The sequence below is a fragment of the Sorex araneus genome, chromosome 2 (genome assembly GCF_027595985.1).
Source record: "Sorex araneus isolate mSorAra2 chromosome 2, mSorAra2.pri, whole genome shotgun sequence".
Taxonomy (NCBI): Eukaryota; Metazoa; Chordata; class Mammalia; order Eulipotyphla; family Soricidae; genus Sorex; species Sorex araneus.
The window spans coordinates 366674552-366702529 of NC_073303.1; the positions used below are offsets into that span (position 1 = coordinate 366674552).

At 58.3% G+C, this 27978-nt stretch overlaps 1 protein-coding gene across 1 annotated transcript in view; it reads right to left on the bottom strand.

The window, feature by feature from the left end:
* Window positions 1-3180: 3180 nt before the first annotated feature.
* The window catches only part of CCBE1 (collagen and calcium binding EGF domains 1), a 173241-nt gene continuing 148443 nt past the window's right edge, over window positions 3181-27978 (bottom strand). Inside the window, exons 3-11 of the mRNA XM_004601700.2 lie at window positions 26191-26243; window positions 20737-20871; window positions 19125-19277; window positions 11137-11240; window positions 8093-8213; window positions 7608-7747; window positions 7499-7534; window positions 7019-7054; window positions 3181-5747 (exon numbers count right to left, since the gene is read on the bottom strand). Coding sequence (XP_004601757.2) covers window positions 5517-5747; window positions 7019-7054; window positions 7499-7534; window positions 7608-7747; window positions 8093-8213; window positions 11137-11240; window positions 19125-19277; window positions 20737-20871; window positions 26191-26243 — 1009 coding nt within the window. The 3' untranslated portion in view covers window positions 3181-5516. The remainder of the gene's footprint in view (window positions 5748-7018; window positions 7055-7498; window positions 7535-7607; window positions 7748-8092; window positions 8214-11136; window positions 11241-19124; window positions 19278-20736; window positions 20872-26190; window positions 26244-27978) is intronic.

Here is a 27978-nt window from a genome sequence, read left to right on the forward strand (position 1 = left end):
CGCTGGGACTAGTCTTTCGATGGGAGGAACCGCAAGGCTGAGAGCCAGCAGCTGCTCAAAGTGACACGACATCTAAAGGCGGATGACTAGAACCACCCCATCTCTTCAGAGGTTGTGTCCCTAAGTCTGGGGCAAGAGGTGGGGACCGACTGTGCCAGCAAGGAACTTGCTGCCTTGGGAGGTTGGCTGTGGAAGGGTCCCTTAAAGGTTGCAATCGATCCATTCAGATCACTTGGCTGCATATTAGAGAAATGAAAAAAAAAAAAGGCTTTTCAATGGTTCAAAGAGATGGGAATTCACCCACCCCCCCTTTACATCTAAGGCCAGAAGTAGGCAGCTAAGTGTAACGAAAGGTTCATTAGCTTTTCTTCTGCTTTACCATCCTTAGCGGGCCAATTCATGCTCGAAGATGCTGCTTAATATCTCAGTATCACATACAAATTAGGGTTGACGGTTAGTGACTGGTGCCTAGTCACATGACAGCTCTGGTGCAAGGGATGCTGGGAAACGTAGTCTTTATTTTCAAATGGTCATGAGCAGGGGTTTGTCAGGGAGAGGGAACACCAAGTCCAATGTTCAGAGCCCAGGATCCGCTTACCCTACTTCTGGCTTCTCAGAACCACCCCAGAGGACCCGCCTGAGTTGCTCTGTCCAGCTAATAGGCTGCTGATAGGCTGCCCTCGACTTTCTTTTCTCATTTTTAATTAGATTTGCCAACTGCAAGAAACCACATGATCTCTTGGGTAATAAATTCCAAATGGTTTATTTTGCAGTGCCGGGGCTCCAGCCCAGGGCAACTGCTCCAGCACGGATACACAGCCCCGTCCTCCTCAATGATTACTTCTTTTTATTATTCCACGAATCTCACTTCGGAGACTTCCGAGGCTGCAAGAGTCATACCTTGTGACTCTCGAGAAGGGGGAAGTTGCTGTGATTCAAGACGCGGCTGGGGAGTGACATGACCAAGATGTTGGCAGTCACCCCAGCTGCTGGCCAGGGCATACTAGGGACCAAGCCATCTGCTCAGAAGCTCCCATCTTGGTGCTTCAGGTCCCCACCCCTTCCTGGGGAGCCGGTCCTGAGTGGAGATGCTTCACTGAACGTGTCATCTGCAAACAAGCTCAGACGTGAGCTCTGCACTTAGAATGCTCCTGGGATAGGCCAGAGAGGTAATGCAGCGGGTCAGGCACTCGCCTGGCATGTGTCTGCACTGGGTTCCACCCACCAGCACCACATATGGGCCTTCAGGCACCCCTAGGAGTGACCTTTGAGCACTGCCAGGGGCAGCCCAACCTCCCTGCTCCAATAATAATAATAATAATAATAATAATAATAATAATAATAATAATTCCTGGGATGGTTACAATATACCCCAGGAATCTTTATTATTATTATTAATAATAATATTGATTATGCATCAACAATGTAAGGTGGGCTGTGAGGGGAGACACAGCAAGAGACTGAATTCCTGGTGGGATGATCACGGGGTTATCAGGCTTGTCCACGTGATAACCGAGTGGAGCTTCAGCCCAGGAATGGGAGGACCAAGCAGATGCAGAACAAGGGTGTGTGGCACCCTGCTGAGACTCACAGAAACTGTGTCCCCACGTGCATTGGCACCTGGCCTGCCCGGCAGTGGGGAAGGCCGTTCCCAACCTCTGTCCTCGATGTGGAATTCTGTGGGAGTCCGGCCCCGGGCACAGTAGGTCACCGGCCACCCGTGCCCAGCCCACGAGGAGGAGTGGCACCCCCTGTTGTTGTGGTTGTGCTTTGTACACTTAGGGGGCTGGAAATGTTCCGAGAGGGTCCCCAGAATGCCCATTGCTGCCTGAATGAGGGGCCACGATCTTCTCTGTAAGGGCTCAGGGTCTGTGTGGCTGCGCTGTGTTGTACATGTGGGTATGTTTGCGTGTGCATGTGCATGCATGCATGTGCATGTGCATGTGTATGTATATGTGTGCATGCCGTGTATGTGTGTGCGTGTGTATGTGCATGTGTGCTTGTGTGTGCGTGCATGTATGTGCATGTGTATGTGTGTGTGTGTGCATGTGTGCGTGTGTGTTTGTGTGTGTGTGTATTCGTACCACACTGGCAGAGGGCATTGGGAAAGCACCATTCACAACATCGCAGCTGTTCCTGGCTCTCAAGCTAATTTTCCTCAGTTGATGGTGTTTATTACTTTTTTATTTGCGGGGGAGGGGCTTGGGCCAGACTGGTGTGCTCAGGGCTGACCCCTGGTTCTGCTCGTAGGAATCACTCTGGCCAGTTCGGCGGTGGTGGGGGGGGCATATGGGGGTGCCGGGAACGAACCTGGGTAGGACCTTGTGCAAGGCCAGCACCCTCCCTACTGTACCATCTCCCCAGCCCCATGCTGACGAAGTGAGGGATTCCTTTATTTCTGTCAGGGAGCCCCAGGAGCTGGGATGGGGGCCTCTCTGATTCCTGCTCACGCGAGCACTCGGCAAACAGCCTGGTGCCAAGCTCAGCCAGGGTCAGGCTTGAACCTCGAAGGCCAGGGGCTTCGGAGCCCATGTCAGAAGTTTCCTCCCCCCTTCGCCTCAGACTCTGCCCGCAGCTGGGCTGTTCTCGTCTTTAGCGAAGACTCCAGATTCCCCCTAGAGTAGCTACCAACTGCCCCTGCTCACACCGACTTATTTCCATCTGCTTCTCCCCCTCCCGCAAGGAATCCAGACATGGAATTTGAAAACAGCCAGTCTTGGGCAAGGCACAGACATTCAGAAGGGGGCTGTGGTTGGGAAACCTCCACCTTTTTTTTTTTTTGTCACACCCGGCGATGCACAGGGGTCACTCCTGGCTCTGCACTCAGGAATTACTCCTGCCAGTGCTCAGGGGACCATATGGGATGCTGGGAATTGAACCCGGGTTGGCCACATGCAAGGCAAACGCCCTACCCACTGTGCTATCAGCCCCAAACCCCCACCTTTGAGGTTACCCCAGAGGCCATCCCCTTGACCCCCCAGCCAGGGCCTCGAAGACTCAGATATGGAGGAACTGAGACCTCAACACTCGGTATCAGACTTAGGTGTTGGGCTGCACAGTCAGCCCTGGGGGAGGCCGACTAGAAAGGTGGCTTCCTACCCACCGGAGAAAGCTCTCGCCCCCATCGGCTTGACCGGGTCCCATAACTCACTCCAGAGCACAAAGCACAGTAGAGCCATATAAGAAAAATAACTTTGTTATTAAGCACGGATGTCTCATCCTGCCCTTCAGAGCGTCACCCTCACAACAGAGACGCACTCGCCTGCACTTGGACCTGCCATGAACAGTCCTCAGGGGAGGTTGGGGGGTGGGTCTGGTTGGGAACGTGGAGGTCCCTGGGACATGTGCAAGAGTGTCACTGACATTTGGGGGAAGAGCATGAGGACGCCAAGATGTTAGGCTGGAACCAGGACAGATGTTGTTTTCCTTCTCGCAGATGAAAAGTTCTATTTTTTTTTGTTTAGTTTTGTTTTGGGGCCACATCCAGTGATGCTCAGGGGTTACTCCTGGTTCTGCACTCAGGAATCACTCCTGGTAGTGCTCAGGGGACCATATGGGATGCCAGGGATCGAATCCAGGTTGGCCATTTACAAGGCAAGTGCCTTGCCCCCTGTCCTATCTCTCTGACCCCCCTAAGTTCTAATTTTGATTTGTTGTGAATTCTGTTTGCTGATGGCACCAAGAATGGCGCCAACGTCCCGGACTCTGTTATTTGTGACTCAATGGCTTTCCTCTCTTTGCCCATTTGCTCTGTGTTCCTGCAAATACATTTCCTTGGCAGGGGCGTTTATCGAAGGTGTTTGCACAATGGGGATGCTATCTCTATGACAGGTCGGGGTGCTGGGAGAGGAGGAGAAGGGGCAATTCCCCGAGTATAACAGGGGATTTGCTGTCACCCCGAGTCAGGGAGAAAGCTCCAGGCCCAATACCCAGGGAACCTGGCCGGGCTTCCATCCCCGGCATCCTCATAACACACCCTCGCCTCCATGCCGACAGGTGTTTGACTGTGGATAGACCTCTATACCTATGATTGTGATCAGTCAGCTCCCTGTGGCAGGGGTTGGAATAATGCAGGAGAGGGGAGGCACCTTCAGTTGCCCCCATTTCTGGGACATCAAAGTCTCCCTCCGGGAGGGGGAGGGAGGACCGTTTCCTGAAGGAACTTGCATTTTTCAGCAGCAGGCTCCCTGTCCCGTCCCTTCCCCAGACAGACGCACTGATCAGGCCCTGCCCTACACTCCACGTTACCCGGCCATGCAGACTCGAAGCCGGCGCGTCTGCCAAAAGGGGGAAGCTACACAAGGTCTTCACTCCCCGTAATGCCATAAAAGGGTTCTGCGAAACTGCAGCAGATTAACCCTCCAGTGGCTTTTCCTTTGGATTCTGTAAAGTCCCGTCTGCACAGGGACCTTGTGGGACGCCATAGGCGGGCCGAATGGCACCTTCTGCAGATACTCCCATCGTCATGTCTTTTTCTTCTATCCATCCATCCACCCGTCCGTCTGCCTCTCCCGGGGCAAACTGTGCCGTGTGGTCATATTTGATGTGCAGCTGACAACAGAAAGAAAGAATGCTTTTAAACCATAAACTGCTCCTTCAGGAAAAGGACGGGAGCCAGACTTAACCGTCTCATGGGGCCAAGGATGGACCAGCTGCCGCCCTCGCCCACCACTGGCCTCGGCCATCTTAGTCCAAGTGAGCCAGGGCTGGGTTTTGGGGTGGGTCTCCTGCAGGCCGGAGGGTGGCCCACCATGAAGGTCTGAGAGACGGAGGCGGGGCAGGAAAGATGCAAGAGACAGAGCAGAGAGTGTCCAGGGCGAGGCAGGCGTCAGGAAGGGGGGAGAGACAGACCCGGCCCCTCCCTGCCTTACAGGGGGGCAGCAGAGCGACCCTCGGGCACCGGCAAGGCCCGGCGGTAGGTTGTCTCTCAACAAATCCCCCAAAGGAGCGAGAGATGATGGGCAGAAAGGAAACAGCCACACAGGCACCGCCCAGGAGTGGCCGTGTAGGGAACAGCCCCTGGCGGAGCGTGGCGGAGACCACGGCCATCGGAGGGTCTCAGTCTCAGAGCAGAGACCCCCCAATACTGTCAGACCAGGGAGGGGAGCCTGTGTGGGGACGAGTCGAGGGTGCTGCCCGAGGGGCTGTGCCTGCCCTCCCTGGCCAGAGGGCTCTTCCCAGGGGCACGCTCGGCCCCGGAGCCCACGGGTGCCATGTGGAAACGCCCCCAGCCTTAGTGGGAGGTTTGCAAGGACACCCCTTCCCGAGTCCCGTTGCGGCTGGAGAAGTCTGGGGTCCGGCCTGAGAGAGCGTTTGGAAGAGAGATGAAGGCAGAGGGCAGGAGAAGGTTCTGGAAACACAGCCATATCCTTTCCCAGTCTGCGGGCCGGCTTTCCTTTTCTGGAGCAGCTGACGAGCAGGTGGAAACTCCTCCTTCCGCCTGGAGACGGGCTCTGTGTGTGTGTGTGTGTGTGTGTGTGTGTGTGTGTGTGTGTGTGTGTGGTGGGGGTAGGGGGCTATGGGAAAACGTCTCCGGGGGCGCCCAAGTCTCCGGCCTCTGTCCGTGGTGGCGTGGCGTCTCCCGAGCCGAAGTCCAGGGTTTCGGGGTAGCTGGAGAATTCCTGAGGCGCGGGGAAGCCGTCGGCTGTGTGGGCGCGGGGCCCGTACACGCGCTCCTGCAGCTCGGCGATGTCGTTGCGGATGTCGGCCAGCATGAGCAGCAGGAAGTCAAAGGAGCCGGGGGGGCCCTGGGCACACACAGGGGAGCAGTCAGAGCCTTGGCCGGGTCCCCCGGCAGCGGGGGTCCTTGCCCCTCATAGCCCCCAACCTCCGGCTGACATCACCGGTGCAGTGAGACACCGGGACACTTGGCCACTCTTGGGGGGGGGTGTCCCAGAGGTCAGGGGGCTCCGTGGGGTGTGAATCTCAGCTCTGCTGCTTCTGAGATGTAGGCAAGTGGCCCCGTGTCTCTGGGGCCGTCTCCCCAGCCGTGCCCCCCGCCCGCCAGGGCTTCCCGGGGCTCACAGGGGAGGCTGAAAGTGAGGGAGCACCAGGGAGCACGGCGGGGGCCACATGCTCCTGCAAGGGGGTATGGGAACGCCTGCAATGACGAGGCCTTGGCTGTCCCCGGCATGGGACCGAAAATGCTGGAAAGGCGCCTTTGCCCGCCTCCAGGAAAGGGCCGGACAGAGCCCGCGGGCAGGGACTTAACGCGCTGACTCCAGAACCACGCTCTGTCCCAGGCAAACTGCATCCAGGGCTCAGCCTGGGAGAGTATGGTGGGGCGGGGTCCCCCTGCAGGTGGGGGGCTGCACTCAGAGCTGGGTGACCCTCGCCCCAGCTCCAGGGGCCCGGGGAAGGGCACTGGGAGGCACTGGGGCAGCACCTGTCACTCACCTCATCCACCCCAGGGGAGGGAGGGGACAGTGTCGGAATTGCTCAGGGGTGCCCCCGTGGGGACGGAAACCCAGGCCCGCACCCCCTTCCCCCGCGGGCGTCTGCGCTGGGCAGGAAGTCCCAACACCACCCCGGGCTCCTGCTCCTGCTCACGGGTCCCAGGCAGCGCCAGGCTCAGCCCGATTGGAGGTTCTGGCCCCTGGGTGCGCCCCGGCTTGATGCCGAGACCCCTCTCCGCCCCGTCCCCTGCCTCCTGGCTCAGGGCTCCCACCTGGGGGCAGGAGCTTCCCCTCCCCCCGCCCCACCCCCTCCCTCAGCCCCAAATTTCTTCCTTGTCTCTTCAACAACTATTTCACTGTTCTGTGCTTGGGGCCACCGCCCGTGGCGCTGCTGGTCTGACGGGGGTTTCAGCCTCCGGACGCGGCCACGAGAGCGAATCACGGAAGAGCAGACAAGGAAATTTCAGAAGCTTGCAAGCGGCTGCTACGCGCCCCTCCCCCCCTGCCTTGTCCCCCATAGGGTGGATGGCCAGGAGTGTGGAGCCGGAAGGGGCCAGCTTGGTGAAGGACACCAGGTTGCAGCCCTGGGGACAGTCCCACCGGGAGCCGGGGGTGCTACTTACCGGAGAGCCCCTGGGCCCCGGAGCCCCTCGCTCCCCCTGGAACAGAAGAGGGGGGGTCAGTTTCCCAAACTCTGCCCCCTCCCGCTTCCTAGAGGGCTCCATGCACACAACCACAGGTGTGCTCTCTGGGAAACTGAGGCAAGCCTGGCTCCAGCCTGCCAGGAGCACCCGCGCCACCCCCCAGCCTCGCTGAGAAGGCCCCCCCTTTGCCGGAGCCAGGCTGGAGGACTCGAAGCCATGCTAGGACTTAGGGGCAGCTGGGCAGCAACACACAGGACATGCTCTGGGGGCCCCAAGAGGGAGCGGCTGACCGGGGGCCACTGTGTCCACTATGGTTGTCTCATGACTCGAAGGAAAGGGACTTCTCTGTTTCCTCCTGGCGTCGGGGCACGCCGGGGCCTGAGTCTGTCACAGGCGCTCGGGCTCGGCCTCTGCCCACTGCCCACGGGTGGGCGTGTGTGACGCCCGGGACAAACTCACCTTGGCACCGTGCCTGCCCGGGGCACCCGGCGGGCCCTGCCAGAGAGACGCGCCGTTAGACAGGAGGACGCGAGCCGGGCCCCTGCTCCCGCCCACCCCCTGTACTGACCACGGGGCCCCTCCGGCCTTGCTTGATGTGAGACAGGTCCGGAGACGGGCCCATGGGGCCCATGGAGCCGCGGGGACCCGGCTGTCCTGGGGGGCCGGGCATCCCGGGGAAGCCGGGGCTCCCTTTAGGTCCTGGAGAGCCTGCAAGGAAGCACAGCACCCGATGAGGGAGGGGGACGGGGCCCCCACCCCGTCAGTGCCCCGCGAGGGGGACGGGCTGTGAGCGAACAGCTCGTGACGGGCCGGGCTCTGTCCCCACCCTGCCCAGCCCTGTCGAAGGGGCAGGCAGAGCCATTGCGCCAGAAGCATGCGGGGCGGGTAGAGCCGTTTTCTCCCGCGCGGGGTCAGAGGCCTCCCCTTGCCCATTTGGGGGTGCTCCCCGCTTGAGTTGCAAACTTCCCCGCTCGGCGGGGCGCCCTGGGCAGCTCCCAGGGAACACGAGCCCTGGCCCGGCCCCGGAGGTGCTGGCCTTTCGCCCACACTCACCAGGGGGGCCCTGGCCCCCCGGCAGGCCAGGGGGGCCCGGCAGGTACGCGTTGGAGGCCAGCACCTTGTCCCTGGCGAGGTGCTTGCCCAGGTCGGCAGCGCTGTTGGGGAGCAGGGCGATCTGCAGAGAGAGGGATGCGGTGAGGCGCGGGCCCTCGAGTCCTTGCAAAGGGCCCTCCCCACTTAACGATGTCCCCCCCACCCCCACCCCGTGCAGGGGACGGGACTCTGGCCTCCCATGTGCGAGGCAAGTGCCCGCTGCTGACCGCATGCCCCGCCTGTCCAAAGCCTCTCGGCACCAGCGGCACCTCGTGTCTCTCTAGACCCAACCCTCCAGCACCCACAGCGGCCGAGCTGCCGCCCAGTGCGCTCGCTCCTCTCCGTCCCGGAGGCAGCCAAGCGGGGTTCCTGGCCTTCAGGACCCCGCAGTCTTGGGGGGCAGTACCGGGTGTGGTGTCAGCACCCCTGGGTGCTCTGCGCTCACCAGGCGAGGAGACAGGTGCCCACAGGAAGACGCTGCCTCCCCAGAGTCTGTCGAACCAAAGTCGCCGTAAGCACGAAGGGGAGGGCGGGGGATGGGGGGTTTCCGGAAGAGGCAGTGGGGGATCAAGTTCCCTGGGTGAGCCGTGCAGGGGAGAAGGAGACTTGGGGGTGGGGGGTGTCACGCGAGGTCAAAGGTGGCACCCTGAGCGTGGGAAACGGGCATGGTCCATCACTGCTGTTCACATCGGGCCTGGGAGGAGGAGAGAATGGTGTGTGCAGGTGTGTGGACACTGTCCCTTTGCAGAGGGGCTGACCACCACCCCCAAGGGCACCCGGCCTGGGATGCTTCTGAGGAGGCCCATTCCGGGACGTCGCTCTCCTTCCTCCATGTTCTGGAGACCCCTTGGATGCTCCTTCCTCAGTGCCTGGCCACCGAGAGCCCCTGATCAGGGAGGTGGAGATGGGCAGGTGGACCCCTCATGGCAGAGACCTCGGAGATGGACCCAACAAAAAGCACCCGGGGACAGAACTGAGGGCAGTGACTGATCAAGGAGAGAAGCAGCGTTGGGAAGACAGCGGAGCAGGGACACGGGGTCCGGCTGGGCTGCCCCTGGGCAGTGCCCACCGTGGGGAGTCGCAGAGATGGTCATTAGGTTGCCTGGTCCTGGGCAGTGCCCACTGCAGGGAGTCTCCTTCCTTCCCTGGTGTGGGGCGATGCGGGACCTCGGGGACCAGCTTCCTTCCACAGCACAGCCTGGAGCCGAGCCTCGGGGTCCTGTCACCCCGGGACAGCAGCTCGAGCTCTGACCCGCTGTCTGCGGGGACTGTGGAGGGGTCAGCAATTGCGGGTGGGACCTGAGACTCGGGTGGGGGTTGCGGTCACTCGTAGTGCTGCAGGGAGATGGTCCCGCCTGGGCCCTTAAGATCTGCAGGCCTTGGGGCCGGAGTGATAGCACAGCGGGTAAGGCGTTTGCCTTGCACTTGACCGACCCGGGTTCGATCCCCGGCATCCCATATGGTCCCCCAAGTACCGCCAGGAGAAATTCCTGAGTGCAAAGCCAGGAGTAACCCGTGAGCATCGCTGGGTGTGACCCAGAAAGCAAAAAAAAAAAAAAAAAAAAAAATCTGCAGGCCTCGGAGTGACTGATGACCCCACAGGGGACAGGGGGGCAGCTTGGGGCCTCAAGACCCCCACGTGTGCCCTGGCCTGTGAAATGGGCCAACCTTCTCCCCGAGCCCTTCGGGGTCAGCTCCGGACTGACGGCAGCACCCAGGCCCCCAGCCAGGGGCGGCCATGCTGCTGTCCCTCACTCCGGCATGTGGCTATGCCGGCCAGGTCTCTGTGAGCTGCCGGCGCTGGACCCCGCGCTGTCTGGGCCGCGACTGGGCCTGGGCGTGTTCTCCGCTTGAGCGAACGCAGTGCCACCGAGGCGGCCCCTCAGTGCAGCCCACAGGCCGCTGCCACCCGGCCACTGTGGTTCTCATTAGGGGCGGCGTCTTTGCTCAACGGAGAGACCCAACCTCGTGTGAACCCTCTGGCCTCAGCCGTGACGGCATGAATCAGACACGCCGCTTTGATGCTCCGGGAGCCGTGGGCAGAGGTCAGGCAGACCTGTGCCGTCGCCATCTGTCTTTCATCGTCCCGAGCGTCCTTTCCAGCTCTGAGAAGCGGCTGACCCGCCTGACCTGCGGCCTGGGAAACGCTGTGACCTGGGCACTGGGGATGTGGCTCCTGGCCCAACAGCGTGAAACACTCACACTCTGACAGTGTGTGCCCGGCCGTCCGGCGGTGGCTCAGCCATTGTCCCCAGGCACGCGACAAAGCTGCCACAGAAAGGGCCACTTGTTTGGGAGGTGGGCAAGTCAGAGGACAAAGTGTCCAGGGTGGGGAAGCCTTAGCAATCACGTGACTGCCTTAGCAATCACGACCGACTTTGTCACATTAAAGGAGCGGCTTCCGGGGGTGCTTGTCGGGCAGGGGTGAGGCTAGGGGCCATCCAGGGCCACACGGGTGCTGCTGGGATCAGACTCAGGGAGTCATGTGCAATCCAGGGCCACTGTCCAGCCACCTTTCCAGTCCTTCCCCTCTGGTGCTGAGGGCCAGTTCTGACAGGGTGGACAGAACACCTAAGCAAGCCTTGCTGTGCCCACCACAGCACCCGTGGTGGGCCACTAGGGTACGCAGCCACACCCACTGCTGCAAGGGTGAGGATGACTTCCTGTAGGCTTCTGCATGCCTTCCTGGGCTGCATCCTCTCAGGGCCCTGCCTCCATTGGTCCTTTCCTCCATTGGCACCTCCCTCCATCTTCTATTGGTCCTGCCCTCCATTAGCCCTTCCTTCCATTGGTCCCTCCCTCCATTGGTCTCTTTCTCCATTGGTCCCTCTCTCTATTGGTCCCGCCCTCCATTGACCCTTCCTTGCATTGGTCCCTCTCTCTATTGGTCCCTCCATTGGTCTCTCCCTCCCAGCCCTTGGCTGCAACCCCTCCCTCCCTCCCTGCCCTTCCCTCCCCAGACTGCTGCTTTGCGAGCTCCCTGGGGCGCTGCCCTCTGCACCTACCTTTTGCTTGAGCTGCAGCAACGTCTGCTTCATCTGCTGGAACTCCTTGCAGGTGGCACAGCAGGTCCCGGCTCTCACGGCGCTCTCCGACTTCTCCTCGTGCCCTGGGACAGGAGACAGGGCCGCAGTAGACACCAGTTTGGGGGAGCAGGGCCAGTGGACAGGGGCCACGCGAGAACAGGGCCTGGAGACTGTACAGTTCTCAGTGTGCACGTAGAAGCCCACCGGAAGTCACATGACGGAGGCAGGGAGCCCCGCCAGGGTCCAGGCCGAGCTCTCCCATGGAGCCCCCCACCAACCTCAAGTGGAGAATGCGCACTGGACCCTTTTATCCCTCTGCAGAGCCTGGGAGGCCCTCCCCTCCCCATCTCTGTGCTCTGAATGGCCCACCAGCTCACGCAGTGGGCTTCAGGGAGGCCTCAAAGCTGAGGGTCCAGCTGTTAGGAGGCAGCAAAGCCCAGGCAGGTGGGGTCACACAGATGGGAGCAGGTCAGGGACACGGCCATGTGCTGGGGAGAAGGGCCGTCGGGCCACTAATACCAGGAGTGCCAGCAGCGGGCAGTGTCTGGGCCGAGCAGGGGCACATGGTGACAGGGCGCTGGTCCCTCAGCAGAGCTCTGTGCTCTGACCGGAGAACACGGGCCCGTGTCCTTCTGAGGAAGTACCAGGACCCAGAACGTGACTGCTCCAAAAGGCATCGGAAGCTCCGACAGACAGACCTGCCACTCTCTGCCACTTAGGACCTTTCCACGTGGAGGTCCTGGCCCGTGTCTTCAGTTTCTGATGACTCTGACAGCACCGGTGGGGACAGGTGTCAGGACTCAATGACATCAGGAATTCCCAGAATAGTGTCTCCCATGGGCAGATGTGCTGTCACCCACCTCGCCCCATCATCCAGCATGAAGACTCGGGTTCATTGGTGTCAGCGGTGTGTACTGTGACACGTCTCACAGTGTCACAGGAACTGTGTGCTAGGACGTGTCCCAGTGTCACAGGAGTCTTGTACTACGATGCCCCTCACAGTGTCACAGGAGCCCTGTGCTATGATGTGTGTTGCAGTATCACAAGAGTGCTGTGGTGCCCCTCACAGTGTCCCAGGAGCTGTGTGCTACAATGTGTCTCAGTGTCCCAGGAGCCCTGTGCTGTGGTGCCCCTCACAGTGTCCCAGGAGCTGTGTGCTACAATGTATCTCAGTGTCCCAGGAGCTGTGTGCTACAATGTATCTCAGTGTCCCAGGAGCTGTGTGCTACAATGTGTCTCAGTGTCCCAGGAGCCCTGTGCTGTGGTGCCCCTCACAGTGTCCCAGGAGCTGTGTGCTACAATGTATCTCAGTGTCCCAGGAGCTGTGTGCTACAATGTATCTCAGTGTCCCAGGAGCTGTGTGCTACAATGTGTCTCAGTGTCCCAGGAGCTGCTTGCTACAATATACTTCCCAGTGTCACAGGTTCCATGTGCTGGTGTACTACGACAGGCCCCGTTGTCACAGGTGTGGGTGGCCCTGGAACAGGCGCTTCTAGAAAGTGCTCTCATCGGCCGTGCGTGTGGACAGGCCGGGAAGCTGGTGTCTCTTCTAAAATGGGACTCCCCTGTCCCGCCGTTCTCCTCCTGGAACTTCAGCTGAGGAGTAGAAACAATCGTGTGTCCAGTGGGAAGAATCCACTTAGAAGTCTGGCCTGACTTCGCTGGCCTTGCCTGTTTGCAGTCCCCTCAAGGCTGTGGCCGCTGTCTGTGACAGGGACGCCTCATGGAGCTGCCTCCACGGGCCCTGGACGGTAGCAGCACATGCACTGGCAGCAGGCGGCCACCGGGGGGCGTGCGGGACACACTCGGAGCGTTAGCATTCCTTACATACCGCATTAATAATATTTAATAAACCCTGGGAATGATAGAATGCCCCCCACATACTTCCCATGGCCAGCAGCACACATGAGCAAGGCCTGTCCACGTTTACGAGCTATTGTGCAGACGGCCTCCCGTTGCACCCACGCGGGGTAGCGGACGGCTATTCCCCCAGTGCTTCTGCCCAGGAATAGATCATATCAGCAGGTTTTCCAGCCTCCCGGGCTACGGCCAGCAGATCCGCCAGGCTTTAGGGTTACAAGAAACACCTGGTCATCCCTGACACTCTTAACTGTCGTAAGTCCCGCTGGGCGCCATGCTGCGTTATCAGAAAGTAAACACAAGCTGAAAAACAGAGACCGGAGCGAATGACCGTGGAACAGCACATCTTTAACTCGTCCCCCCACCCCGCGCCCCTGAGCGGGCTCCTGAGCTCCCTTAAGCGACTAAACAGCCTCCAGTGACATGCTTCCAAAGAGACACCCAGAGGCACCATCGTGTGTCCAGCCCCACAGCCAGTGGCCGTGTCCGCTGGGGCCAGACCCTGTGCCCCCCGCCTGCCTGCAGGGGAAGCTGCCTGGACTTTCCCTTCCTCCGACCACAAGGCCCTGCATAAGGCAAAAAAAAAAAAAAAAAGTTAACATCCCCAGTGGTGGCGGGGGCTGCGGAGGGGGCTGAAGAGCTGGCCTCAGGCCAGGGCGCATGCCTGGAATTCACACCCGGCCCTGAATCCCGTCCAGGGCTCTCTGCTCCTGGGGCCTGGCTGGGTCTAAGCAGCAGGCGGGCCTGCCCGTCCCGTCCGTCCGTCCCTCCTCCAAGCCCTGTCGGGGCGGCCTCATAAAAAAGCAAATAGAGGGAAGGTCTCGGCCACACTCAATAATCACCCGCCATAAAACAAAGTGACCTCCACGAACACGGGGCTTATTAGTCCCAAACAGACGCAGCTGGTGGGCTGCCTGGGACGTGGCAGATGTGGGGTCCCACGATGCCCCCCCCCCCCGCCTCCTGCCCCCAGCACGTGTGTCTGTGAGTCCAGCTTCCGTCGGAGGGGCCAAGCCGTCCGGGTCTTCGAGGTCTGTGGGCGGGCTCCTGGGGGGTGCTGGGCTGGCACATCACCCCCTTCGCCCCAGCACCCCGGACCATGAGACTGAGGGGTCTTCAGAGCCCCCCGAGTTTCACAGTCAAAATGGCCCCAAGGGAGGCTGTGCCTGTCCACGTGGTTTGCTGACCAGCCTGGGGGCCACCAGGGGCCTCTCCTCAGCACTGTAGCTGCCCCGGAACAGAACCCTGAGACAAGAACAACTCACCAGGCACTTGCGGGCAGCACCCCGCCCCCCTAGGCCAGCACCTGTCTCCCGGAGACGAGTCCCATCTGATGCGATCCTCACGGCCACACCATGACTGTCCTGTCTGGGGGCTTCCATTTACCCCGGGGTCCTCTCCTCAGCTCGAATGTCTGCGTGGCCCTGGCTCCCACTGGCGGGAGGTGTGGAAATACTGAAACCAGCACAGGCCTCTGTAGCACGGAGCTCAGGAGACACGTGGGATAACCAAGTCAAGAATACTTCATGTAGCCATGAAATTTGCATAGAAGTGGATCGACATGGTGAGCATCATGCTAAGTGAGATGAGTCAGAGAGAGAGAGGGACAGACAGAGAAGGATTGCACTCATTTGTGGAATATAAAGTAACAGAATGGAAGATTAACACCCAAGGATAGCGGAGATAAGGACCAGGAGGATCACTCCATGGCTTGGAAGCCGGCCTCACATGCAACGGGAAAAGGCAGCTGAGGTAGAGAAGGAACCATCAAGCAAAGGATGCTTGGAGGGCCCGCTCGGGATGGGGGATGTGTGCTGAAAGTAGACTATGGACCGAACATGATGGCCACTTAGTAGCCGTATTGCAAACCATAACACCCAAAAGGAGAGAGAGAGAGTAAAAGGGAATGTGCCTGCCACAGAGGCGGGTGGGGGGGGGGTGGGGGGTGGCGGGAGGGATACTGGGAAATTGGTGGTAGAGAATGGGCACTGGTGGAGGGATGGGTACTTGAACATTGTAAGCACGAAAGTGTGTAAGTCTGTAACCATACCTCATGGTGATTCATTAAAAATAAAAAATATTTAAAAATCTTAAAAATGTTCACAATAAAAAAAGAATTTTTCATAGTCTAATAAACTGAGAATGTTTTAAATTAAAAAAAAAAAGAATACTTCATGATGCCATGGCCAGGGGAGGCGCCTGTGACCTAGGTGCTGGCAGTTGTTGATAAAAACAGACCCGCCCTGTCCGTGGACGGGTGGTGCAGAGAGAACAGCCACCACCAAGTCCCGAGATACCCGGGAGCGTGGTGGTAAGAAGCAGAATTCTCAGCCTCGGGTCTGCTCCATGGAAATTTCCTGCTGTCCCATCGAATTGCTTGGCCTTGTCCCCGAGGGAGGCGTCCAGCTCGCAGCGGGCAGGAGGCTGGGAAGCGGCATTTCCAAACCACCAGACAGGTCTCACTGCTCCAGCAGGGGGCGCCTTCCTTGGAGGCTGCTATGAGTAGGAAAACTGACCTCGAAAATGAAGAAAGGAGCTGGCCTGGCCTGTTCTCGCTCCTTCGATGCTGCAGCAGGGCCTTCGGCTGTTGTGCCTGGGAAAGACAGTGCTGACCCCTGCAGGTTGACCAGATGTCTGTCTGCTGTGCAATGTCTCATGAGGGTGTGGGGGATGTGTAGGTTTTCAACAAAATTTACTGTTGGTATAAGGGTCACACCTGGAGGGTCCTGAGGTGCTGGGGACTTGCATGTGCAAGGTCTGTGTGCCATAACCCTGCCCGCCTCTCCCCCCCCACCATTAACATTTTATAATGCCCTCTCCTGGTTTTTATTTTACTTTATTTATTTATTTATTTATGCTTTTGGGTCATGCTCGGTTACCCAGGAGTAACTGAGTAACAGGGGTTACTCCTGGCTCTGCACTCAGGAATTACTCCTAGTGGTGCTTGGGGGACCATATGGGATGCTGGGGATTGAACCTGGATTGGTCGCATGCAAGGCAAATGCCTTATCTGCTGTACTATCGCTCAGCCGCACACCTCCTTCTTAAGGAAGCCACAGTCACAGATCCCTCATGGGACCCCAAATGACATGGAAGAATTACTGTCCTTTTGGCAAAGGTCTGTGGCCAGTGGGTAAGAGAAAATGCCTTTCAGAGGGCAGTTAGAATAGAGAAGAGACCACTATGGCAGTGATAGTGGAAATGATGACTCTGGACAAGAAGTGAGCGCTGAAAGGAGGTAATGGGATACACACGATAACCTTTCAGTCGGGGGGTTGCTGCCCTATATGCCAGGGCTGGAGCGATAGTGCAGCGGGTAAGGCGTGCACCTTTCACGTGGCTGACCCGAGTTCGATTCCTCTGCCCATCTCAGAGAGCCCAGCAAGCTACCGAGGGTATCTCGCCCGCACGGCAGAGCCTGGCAAGCTACCTGTGGCATATTCGATACGCCAAAGACAGTAACAACAATCTCACAATGGAGACGTTACTGGTGCCCGCTCGAGCAAATTGATGAGTAAGGGGATGACAGTGACAGTGGAACCTTTCAGTACCTGTATTGCAAACCTTAGTGCCCCAAAGGGAAGAGAGAGAGAACAAGAAAGTGGGAGTGTGTGTGGGGGGGCGCAGAAAAGTGCCTCCCGTAGAGGCAGACTGGGGGTGGGGTGGGAAATGTACACCGGGAAAGGGCGAGTGTTGGAACACTGCATGACCGAAACCCAATCACGAACAGCTTTGTAACTGTGATTTAATTAAAAAAAATCTTTCAATGAAAGGGATACTATAAAACATGCAAAAAAAAAAACAAAGTAAAGTAGAGCTGTACATCATGGGTGATCATGTTTCACATTTTCCCTGAACTTTTGAGCTTAGAAGCTGGAATGGCCTCCCTTAAGCGTCTTGCTCTCTTGCACCCAAACTGTGTTGGGGAAAAGTTTAAGAACAAGTCCGCTCTCAGGGATGGGAAGCAGGTCAGATTCCCAAGGCTGGCTCAGCAGGAGGGACCACCCACGCGTGCGTCTTAGTATTTGGGGTTTCCTGTCACGTGACCCCAGGCAGACCTGCTGCAGGCTGCAGTCCTGGAATTACGGGGCTGCCCTTCGGGTGCAAAGCCCCGGGAATCGCAGAACACCGTCACCGGGCACAGAGAGAGAGTGAAGTTAGGTGGCTGAGGTGTCCATGCCTGCAGGACAGCTGGTTTGGAGGACAGCTGGACACCCAAACCCACGACAATCAGAACCTGCTGGATTGGTGTTGGTATCTGGGAATGCATACCCTTGAAAATGCCAGGGGCCAGAATGGTGGCATCTCACGTGTTCATTTCTTTTTTTTGGGGGGTCATACCTGGCGATGCACAAGGGTCACTACTGGCTCATGCACCTGGTGGTGCTCAGGGGACCATATGGGATGCTGGGAATTGAACCTGGGTTGGCCGCGTGCAAGGCAAACGCCCTACCCGCTGTGCTATTGCTCCAGCCCCACATGTTCATTTCTTGATGAACACGCCATTTTAGAGGCAAGCCCCACAGTCCCCACTCTCTGCAGTGCAGGACAGGAAGGTCATTTTAATTCTGAAGGTCATGAGGGGCCTGAGGTGCGTGTGATACCTGAGCATGATGTTACCTGCATCGCCCCTCTTTCACTTGGGAGGGGTTCGTGCCACCCCTGGCGATGCTCAGGGGTTATTCCTGGATCTACACTCAGGAGTCACTCCTGGTGGTGCTTAGGGGGCCGCATGGGGATGCTGGGGATCCACCTGGGGTTGGCAGTGTCAAAGAGATGCACCCGGCCTGCTGGACTATCACTCCAGCCTCCCATCTCCCCTCTAGAGATGTCCACCCTGATACTTTCATATCTAACACCGGGCTGTGTCCCGGGGCTGTCCCCTCTCTGGAGAAGTCTTCGTTCCCTGTTGAGCACATTAGTCTCCTCTCCCCCGCTTCCTCGGAACCTCCAAACAAAACCTGACCTACTTCCAAACACTAAACCAAAAGAAACACGTCTTTGAGTTGACTTCGCTGCCCCCACACCATCCCCCAGCTTCTGGCATCTTCCTGAGGCTTCCTGCACGCCTCAGACTCTGAAAGCGTTACCCAGCCCCTCCCTCTTTCAGGGTCCCCTAAGGTTTTGTTCTTTTCCTGTCTGGTTTGGGGGCCACACCTGCTGGTGCTCAGTGCTCAAGCCCGGGGGGTGCTCAGAGTCCGGGGGGGACCAGCCCAGCTGCACGCAGCCTTTGCACGGTCTCTCCCGCCCCTCTAGTGGCATTTTGTACAGACTTGTCTGTGGGGCTCCCGGCACGACTCGGTTCTTTCTCCTTCTGAGACGGCTGCGCCCGGCCCCAGGTCACTGCTGCCACCAGTGTCCCCTCTCCCCGCAGTGTGGACTCTCCGTGGCAGCAGGGAACCCCTCTCCTGAGCACCGGCTTCCTGCCGCCTGTCTCCCGGGTTCTGACGCTGCGCCGGGGAGCCCTCTCCCCACGCCCCTGCCTGGTCCAGCGCCCTCAACATCCTGCCCTTCTTCTCCAACAGGAGGTGGTGGCAGCCCAGAATCTCGGATGTGCCAGCACCTCCTGGCTGCAAGGGGTGGAGGCGGCCCCCTTGCTTCTCCCGGTCACCCCCTTAAATGAGCCACCACAGCATCCCGAAGTGCCCATGCGTAGTGGCCAGGCACCTTGGCTAAAGGCGGGCTCTCTCATGCCAGCGGCTGTGCCCTCACTCCGCAATTCTGCAGCAGAGAGAGGCCGAACAAGGCCTGCGTGATGCTAGGGCCCTGATTTCTCAGCCCCCTGGGGAGGGCATTTCCAAAGAAATACCCCAACTTGCCAGTGGGGACCCAGTGGGGGCTGCGGGGTGCCCTGCAAGGGAGCACGCTGGGCTGTGCCTCGGAACTGTGCATCCCCGCGTGGTCTGGGGCAGGGAGACTCTGCGGTGGATTTACCCGGGCACCACCAACCCTGCTTGTGGGGGGGCACGACCCTCAGTGCCCACCCCACCCCACCCCTTTGCCCTCAGCCTTCCTCCTCCCCTCCCGCGGGTCATTCACACACCGTCCCCCCGGCGGCGGTCCCCCCTCGGTGTGCCTGAGCGAGGGGGGTGCTGGCTGGCACTCACCAGTGTCGTTGGGGTACCTGTCGGCCCGGGTGCACGTCCTGCCGCCGTCCTCCAGCACGTAACCCGCCCGGCACTCACAGCGGAAGCTGCCCGGCGTGTTGACGCAAGTGTGCGCGCACAGCGAGGCGTTGCCGGCCGCGCACTCGTCCACGTCTGCGGGAGGCAGGGATGCTCAGGTCACCCCAGAATTTCTCCCAGCGCTGGGGGGGGAGGGGAGGAGGACTGGGGACTCCCGGCTGGAAGGGGCCTGCTCGGGCCCTCAGTGCCCCAGTGTTCTCCGTGCAACCCCAAGGAGCCCCAGTGTCGTGCTGGGGTCCCCGCTGCTTCCGTCGAGGTCCACGCCCCGGGAGTCTGCCCTCTGCACGCCGGAATCCCAGGAACCGAAGCAGGGACATTGGCGATTTGCCTTTTAAGGGGCCCACACCTGGCTGCGCACAGGGTTCACTCCCCGCTCTGTGTTCAGGGATCCCTCCTGGGGCTCGGGCGCGGGCATCAGACGGGCCATATCTAAAGCAAGCGCCCTCCCCGCTGTCCTGCCTCTCTAGTGCCCTAGGCAGGGGACATTTGTGGTCTTTTGAGGACTTTCTGCAGGGACCCTCTCCCCGCCCACCTTGCACCTTCCATCTCTGTGTTCCGGGAGCTTTTCTCATCTGATCTGAGACTGCTGATGGCTTTCTCCCAGGTGCCAGACACGGTGCCACCCGGGAGAAGCCCCTTCCGGTGAAAGAACAGCACCATAAAGAGGCAAATGGGAGCTGGAGGAATAGCACAGTGAGTAGGGCGTTTGCCTTGCATGTGGCCAACCTGGGTTCAATTCCCAGTGTCCCATATGGTCCCCTGAGTACCGCCAGGAGTAATTCCTGAGTGCAGAGCCAGGAGTAACCCCTGTGCATTGACGGTTGTGACCCAAAACGCAAGAAATAAATAGCACTGTGGTCCCGTTGTTTATTGATTTGCTTGAGTGGGCACCAGTAACGGGATATTCTCAGTAGCTTGCCGGGCTCTTTGAGAGGGATGGAGGAATCGAACCCAGGTCGGCCGCATGCATGGCAAAATGCCCTACCTGCTGTGCTATCGCTCAAGTCCAAATAAATAATGTAGAATAATTTTTTTTGTAAAGGCCAAACGGAGCAGAGTGCCCTTGTTTCTGCCTTGTCCCCACCAGCAGTGGGAAGATTCCTTGTGGCTCATCAAACTGGCCAACAGCCAGAGCGCCCTGAACTTGGGGGGATTTTTCTTTTTAAGGGGGCACCTGCTTGCTGCCTTCACAGAGAGGGAGGCCCAGGTCCACTTCCTGGTCATTGCTGGAGGCCCAGGGGCGGGGAGGGGCTCCAAGGTGTTGGCCACGGAGATATCACCGTGCTCGTGTGACCTGGCCAGACTGCAGGGGACACCGGAGAGCCCAGCTCCCTCCTGGCCAGGACCCCGCTGCTGTCACACCCCCTCCCCTGGAAGCCTCATCCCTGAGCCCTCGGCAGCCCTGGTGGCTGTCCATGACCCGAGGGCGCGGCACCCCAAGTGCAGTGATGGTGTCAGGAGGTAAGGGGGCACCGGGATGGGGCAGCCTGGGGAGCTGTTCCTGGGGGGCTCGTGGAGGGCGCGGGACACTGACCCAGGCAGTAGGGCTTCTCCCGCCGGCGGTGCCTCTCCCGGTCATAGCGGTACCCGGGGTAGCAGGTGCAGAGCACGCGGCCGAAGTTGTCTGTGCACTGCTGCTCGCAGGGCGCCCCTGCACACACGTCATAGTCTGCAAGAGAGAAGGGGCGCATCAGCCAGAGGCCCCTGGGGCAGGGGCGGGAGGGGACCGTCCTGGCAGTGTAGCCTGCAGCTGAGAGCTGCGCACCCCCAGGTGCTGGCACCCTGCGGAGCTGGCACGTGGGGCTGGGCATTGGGCGGACGTCGGGGGCACACTATGTGGGAGCTGCTTCCCGATGCCGCCTCCTCCAGGGAGCCAAGGTGCCACTCTCCAGGGCTGGTGCTGTGCCTCAGCTGTCTTGCGGATGGAGCATACGGGGGGGGGGGCCCAGGTGCTCCTGATGAGGGAGGGATGGGCCCTTGGATGGGCTGGTGCCCGTGTCCTGGCGTGAGTGCAGGGGCCGGGGCCGGGTGGGGGCAGGTGAGGGGCCTCTGGGACAGACGGAGCATCATCAGAGGTGACCTCTGGCGGCTGTGGGGGTCCCGTGGGGGTGGAGAGGGGCTGGGCTGGAGCCAGGGGTCAGGGTCTCCGGCCGCCTCCCCAGCTGCACAGGGGGTGGCCCCCTGGTTCTCGCTGAGAAAGAGGCGCCATCTCCCCGCACACTTAATCAGCCCTGGCTCTGTCTGGACACGGGCGCTGGATGGTGCCACATGTCATAAATCACGGGGCGGCCTTCCCCAGGTGCCGACAGACGGACGGGCCTGGACGCAGCGTCTGGCTGGGCTGCTCTGCAGGCCACGGTGGAGGGGGCTGCCGGCCAGGCTGTGCAGGGCTGCTCCGACCAGAAGAAACCTGCGTTCCTGGACTCAGGCCTGACAGTGCTCCTGACATCTGGACTTAGGCCAGACAGTGCTCCCCATGCCTGGACTCAGACCAGACAGTGCTCCTCACACCTGGACTCAGACCATACAGTGCTCCCCTCCCTGGACTCAGACCATACAGTGCTCCTCACACCTGGACTCAGACCATACAGTGCTCCCCTCCCTGGACTCAGACCATACAGTGCTCCTCACACCTGGACTCAAACCATACAGTGCTCCTCACACCTGGACTCAGACCATACAGTGCTCCCCTCCCTGGACTCAGACCAGACAGTGCTCCTCACACCTGGACTCAGATCAGACAGTGCTCCCCATGCCTAAACTGAGGCCTGACAGTGCTCCCAACACCTGGACTCAGACCATACAGTGCTCCCCACACCTGGACTCAGACCATACAGTGCTCCTCACACCTGGACTCCAGGCCCACTCTGCCCCGTGAGCTCCTGCTGCGGCATGAGGGTGGGGCTGTCTCCAGCACTGGGCCCGGTGGTGCTTGAGCTCACCCGCGGGTGCTCAGGCAGCCAGGCAGTCCTGGGGTCACACAGGCTGGTGTCACTGAGCCACCCGTGACCCCGAATACTTTTGGGGGGATTTGGGTTCACGCCTGATTGGGGCTCAGGTACTACTCTGGGCTCTGTGCTCAGGAGTGACCCCTGGTGGGGCTGGAGGGACCCTAGTGGTGCCGGGTGAGCTGGGGCTGGTGAGCGCGAGGTGAGAGGTGAGGCCTTCACCCCTGGACTATCTCTCTGCGCCCCCCATTCTCCTGAGCAAACCTTCCACAGCGCTTCTGCCTTGGCCGTTCTGCCTCCTCCAGCGCCTCCTCTGAGACGGGGCTGTCCTGTCATTGCTGGTGTAGACGTGGCGTCCCGATTCGCCAGTGCAAGGACGCCCCCTCCCCCTTTGCGCAGGCACCGTTGTTCCCCTCCCGGGTCTCCACCGTCTCTCCCTGTCCTCTGCCTCTGTCCCTTGTGCCTGCGTGAGGTGGGTGCAGCTTCTGGGAGCACAGCCCCGTACACCCGGGCGGTCTCCTCACTCAGTGCCGGTGTATCTGCAGCCTGACCGGTAGCTGCCGTCCGTGCCGTCTCTCTGTGCGGGTCCTCCACAGACCCCGAGAACCGCCCCGAGAGGGCTCCACTTGATCCATGTGGCCCAACACCGCCCTCTCCCCAAAGCTGACTCTGTGCGGGTCAGCACCTCAGTCCAGAAGGCCCCGGAATCTCCATCCTTCACCGGAAGCGGCTTGTTCTTGCATCCGAGGTGGCCATCCTGCCTCAGGGCAGTGTCTGTGCTAACCTGCACACTCCCTGTCCTCGGGTCACCCTGAGGCCTCTTTCCCCTCCCTCCCCACTCACATTCCTGCCTTCTGCTCTTCCCCACTGCTGGGGCTCCCCACTCCTCCTCCAGCCCCCCCCCTTGGGCATCTTAAGTGCCTGGGCTCCGTCTGGTTTCCCTCCTCCTCTGCCGTCCCAGCCCGCCCCGTGACTCTGTGCCCCACCAGGCTCCCTGCTGCCTCTGTGCAGGTCTTATCAGGGCTTGGGGAGAGGCAGGGATCATGAGCCAGGGGGATTGTTTCAGGAGCTGTTCCTTGCTCCTCTCTCTGGACCCCAGGTCTCTGAGCCTCAGTTTCCCTTTCTATAAACTTGGGAGAAAACAGCGGCATGGACTTGCCTGTGCTCCAACAAGGATTGGTCAATGTGTTAAACATGGTTAGAGCACAAAACACAAAATTCATGTCTTTGCTCTCAGGGGTATTTTGTTAGGGTTGTTTGGGTGCCTGGTAGGTCCCATTACTGCTGCAAGTACCCTCCAGTCGGCATTCAGTTTATAAATGCCAACCAGAACAAGGTTGATCACTTCACCCCCTGGCCAATCAAGAGACCACTTAAGGTAGTGAGTGGACACATATTTTCTGCAAGGGTGCTGGACAAAATGTTTTGACTTTGTTAACCTTTGTTGTAATGAATCAGCAATGCTATTTGGGGAGCCATAGATGATACTTAAGGAAATGGGCATGGCTGTATCTCAATAAAACCTTATTGGCAAACACAAACAGGGGGCCAAGGTCAGAGGGTGCCCACTTTGGTATCAGTGATCAAAACTGTTTAGAAATTCTAGTTTATGTTTGGTGGTTAATTGCATGTCAGCTTGGTCCCCCACAGCGCAGAGGAGACTAATTTTAGGTCTAGATGTTTGCCACCACAAGCTCTAACATTTAAGGAAACTCTAATACGTGGTATCCATGGGGTATGTTTTAAATGAGATTGGGGAAGGTTGTGACAGCTGGGGTTCTTAGATGGAGTGATTGAAACTTCACTTTCTTTCTGTGTCTGCCAAGTTGAAACACAAAGACTACAGCTGGCAGAGGAGAGAAGCTGGCTTATACAAGAATGCAATTATTTTGACCATTGTGGGTTTTTCCATCCATCACTGGCAGGGGAAAAGTCTTGGAGGGATCCAAGGCCTCATGGCCAGTCTTCCTGGGAGGGTCTCCCAAGCCTTCCTAACGCAGCCTTCTCAGAGGTCCTGGCTGCGGCGTAATGAGCTCGTCCATCACCTCACCTAAGGGAATCATAGATAGGCAGGACCCATTTATTTCCTGCTGACAGGGCCCATGCTGTCCTAGGCCCTGCTGCGTGCACTGGCCTGGCTGGGCTCCAGGTGCTTCAGAGACGGGCTTCTCGGGCCAGGGAGAAGTGAAAGAAAGGCATCTCTCAGCACCCGAGCCTGGGCAAATCCATCTCCTGCTCTTCTGGCCAGTTCCTGGGGTTTCTGTCCAGCCTGGCGTCCTTTGCTGCTCTTCCTCCCCCCAGTCTGGCGGCCTGTGCTGTGTTCCTTGGTGACGCAGGTCAAGCTTGTCCTTGAACCCACCTCTGACTGCCCTGGTCCTCTGTGTTCCGCACCCTCTGAGCCCACACTGCATTATCTCGGCGGCCGCACTCAAACGTTTCCTTCTTCCTTCCTTCCTTCCTTCCTTCCTTCCTTCCTTCCTTCCTTCCTTCCTTCCTTCCTTCCTTCCTTTCTTTCTTTCTTTCTTTCTTTCTTTCTTTCTTTCTTTCTTTCTTTCTTTCTTTCTTTCTTTCTTTCTTTTGCTTTTTGGGTCACACCTGGTGTTGCACAGGGGTTACTCCTGGCTCATGCACTCAGGAATTACTCCTGGTGGTGCTCAGAAATCATATGGGATGCTGGGAATCAAACCCGGGTCGGCCGCATGCAAGGCAAATGCCCTACCCGCTGTGCTATCGTTCCAGCTCCCTCAAATGTTTCTTAATGAGGACAGCAATACCTCAGAGCCACTGGCTCATCATGCAGGGAGCCAGACATTCACCTGCACAGACATTCTTTTCCTTTTGTTTTTGGGCCACATTGAATATTTCTTACTTCTGCTCTGCTTACTCAAAGCTCCCTTACTCAGGGGTCACTCCTGGTGGGCTCTGGGGACCATATAGGGTGCCTGAGATCAAACCCAGGCTGGCCATGTGCAAGGCACGTGCCCTACCTTCTGTGCTATTGCTCCATCCCTGTGCCAACATGCTCGAGGAATCCAGGGCTAATGCTTTTTCTGCCAAGACTAAGCTCTAGGGAGTACTCTGTCCAAACTCACAGCCTGGAGGCTGTGTCTGAATGTTGTGATTCTCTGAAGTTCCCGTGCTGAACTGCCTCCAAGCGAAGGTGTCCGGAGGGGGCCCCCCCAAAGAGGAGGTTCCATTATAACAAACATTACAACCATCACTATAGAAAGGGGCGGGAATCTTTAGCAAGAGAACCCTCAGCCAGGTCGCTGAGGAGAGGCGACCCAGGAGGCTCTCAGCCAAACACTGAATCTTCTCGACCTCGGTCTTGAACCTCCCAGCTTCCAGAACTATCTATAGTACTTAAGTTACAGCAGCCCTATGGACTGATCATGTAACGTGGATGTGATTAGGATCCATGTGTCCCTGATTCCATTGGCGACACTCTTGTGTCCAAGAGTCTCGAGGATGTCTGCCTTGGAGACGGGTCCCTGATGTCCATGTCCATCGCTCCCTTTTCAGCGGGGGGCTGGGCACTGTGTCTGCTGCTGGCCACATGAATAGGCTTCAAGTTTAGCTCACGAAAAGCAAATAGAGGGGCCGGGGGCATCCATGCATTTCATGGCGATAGGAAAGGCTGGTTAGAGAAGAGTTACTGAGTCAGCATTAAACCTGAAATAGAAGACTCACCCAAGGGTGGGAGAGATAGTACAGGGGCTCGGCACTTGCCTGGCAGGCAGCAGACCCAGGTTCGATCCCCAGCCTGGCATGGTCCCCTGAGCACTGCTGGGTTTGGCTCAAAAACATGAACCACAAAAAAACCAAAAAACCACTCAGGGTTTGTGTGGATGTCCTGTGTGAATTGTGTGAATTCATTTGTATGACTGAATGAGGAAGAGAGGGCGACACTGAGCCAAATGATGGTGAAAATGATTAACGGCACACACAGACACAGGGAACGCCCCCACCTCCCACAAACTCTGAGCTGCGCAGTGAGTCAGAAACACAGAGTAGAGACCGTTCTCTCTCGAGTCACGTACCTTCTGGAATGCACTGTCCGAGAACAAATTTATATCCTTTGCAGCACTTCCTCCTAGGAGACAAACCAGAAAAAGAAGGGTTTTGAGTGAAACAGTTGAGGCTGGGAAACTGTGGAACACACCAAAAATATTGGGCGGTTGGGCTGGGGTGGGGAGATGGCACCTTAAAGGGAATGGAATAAAGAGGGGGGGTGGGTGTGGGGACGAGATCCCAAGGCTGCATCTTCCAGTAGCAGGAGGCCCTTCCCTAATGACTGTGGTTCTCTGATGCCACTGAAGGGAATGAACTCTGAGCCTCGGACTCTTTCTACGTGAAGATCAGAGGCCTGCGAGAGCTGAGTACGGCAAGAACCCTTAAAGGAACCGCTGTCCTGGTCCTATCCATGAAGAAGTCACAGAACTTGCTAACTATCATAACCATGAGCGGCTGATAATGATGGATGAATGAAACATGGTGGTTGCTCCTGCCGTAATGATGCGGGAACATCATCAAACCTGGACCCCGGCCCCAAGCACTGGGTGCCCTTTTATTTTCATTTTTTTGTGTTTTGGGTCACACCTGGTGATGCACAAGAGTCACTCTTGGCTCTGCACTCAGGAATTACCCCTGGCGGTGCTCAGGGGACCATATGGGATGCTGGGAATTAAACCCCGGTCGGCTGTGTGCAGGGCAAATGCCCTACCCTCTTATCACTAAGAGGTACCCTTTTAGTGACTGCTTCCTCTTGGATGCCTCTCAGTTTGAAAGGTGTCAAAGCAAGTGGATCTGTCAATACAGGACACATGACATAGGTCAGAGGAAACAGGTCACAGGTCATAGGACTCAGGCAACCCTTGCTTGAATTGTTGGACCTCATAGTCCATGGGATTGACTTGGTGTCACCAGAGCACTTGTTTTGATAACATGTAGTCAGGCCACTACAATAGCCTCTAGCCAGGCTCTTTTGGAGGTGAAAGGTGAGTAAAAGGGAAATGACCAGGGAGGATGGAAATGGTCAAGTGAGCTTCAGTATGGCCTCTGTTGTGTAAAATAAGCTTTCATTTGTATTTATAAAAAAATAAATCAAACTGGCAGTTCCTGCAGTCAGGACTCACATCTTGCGGGAAGCAGAGAGAGGGCACCCTAACACAATGGTGCCTTCCCTGACTGTGGTTGTGAGCTCGACCCCCTGTGGCTAGCTCTGAGGTCTGGGGAAAGTAGCAGAACTGGCAGCAGACAGACTCAGGAGAGGCGAATTAGTGGAGAAGGGCTGGGCAGTGGCTAGGCTGTGGGCCCCTGAAGGCACCGGCCTCAGGGAAGACAGATGCCCCCTGGGGCGAGAGGCTAAGGACTCAGAACATCTGCAATGGTTTGGGGCTTGATCAAGGATAACGGGCAACTGGAACCACAGGAACTGAGCTGGAGCCTGAAGAGTGCAGTGTTAACGCTCTGCCTGAGTCTCTGGTAAGTCCCCTAATGCACGTGCAGATCTTCAGCATCGCAGGGAAAGATACAGGGGCCGAAGACTCAAGTGGCCGCTCACTGCCGCGTCCCCCCTTTATTCGCCCAACTTCACTGGCTGCTACCACAAAGGAGAAATGGCCACACTTTTAGATGCATAGGACAGGATACAGGGACTCACACTGTGTCTCACATGTGTGAAGGTGACCCATTCTCAGGGGAAAAGACAGACATTGGTGCCAACCCCGGGGCCGTCCAAATGCTGAAATGCTCAGACACAGACTTTAAGGCAGCTGTGATTGTTCGACAATATGAAGGAAAGCAGAGCTGATGGTGTCTCAGCCGAG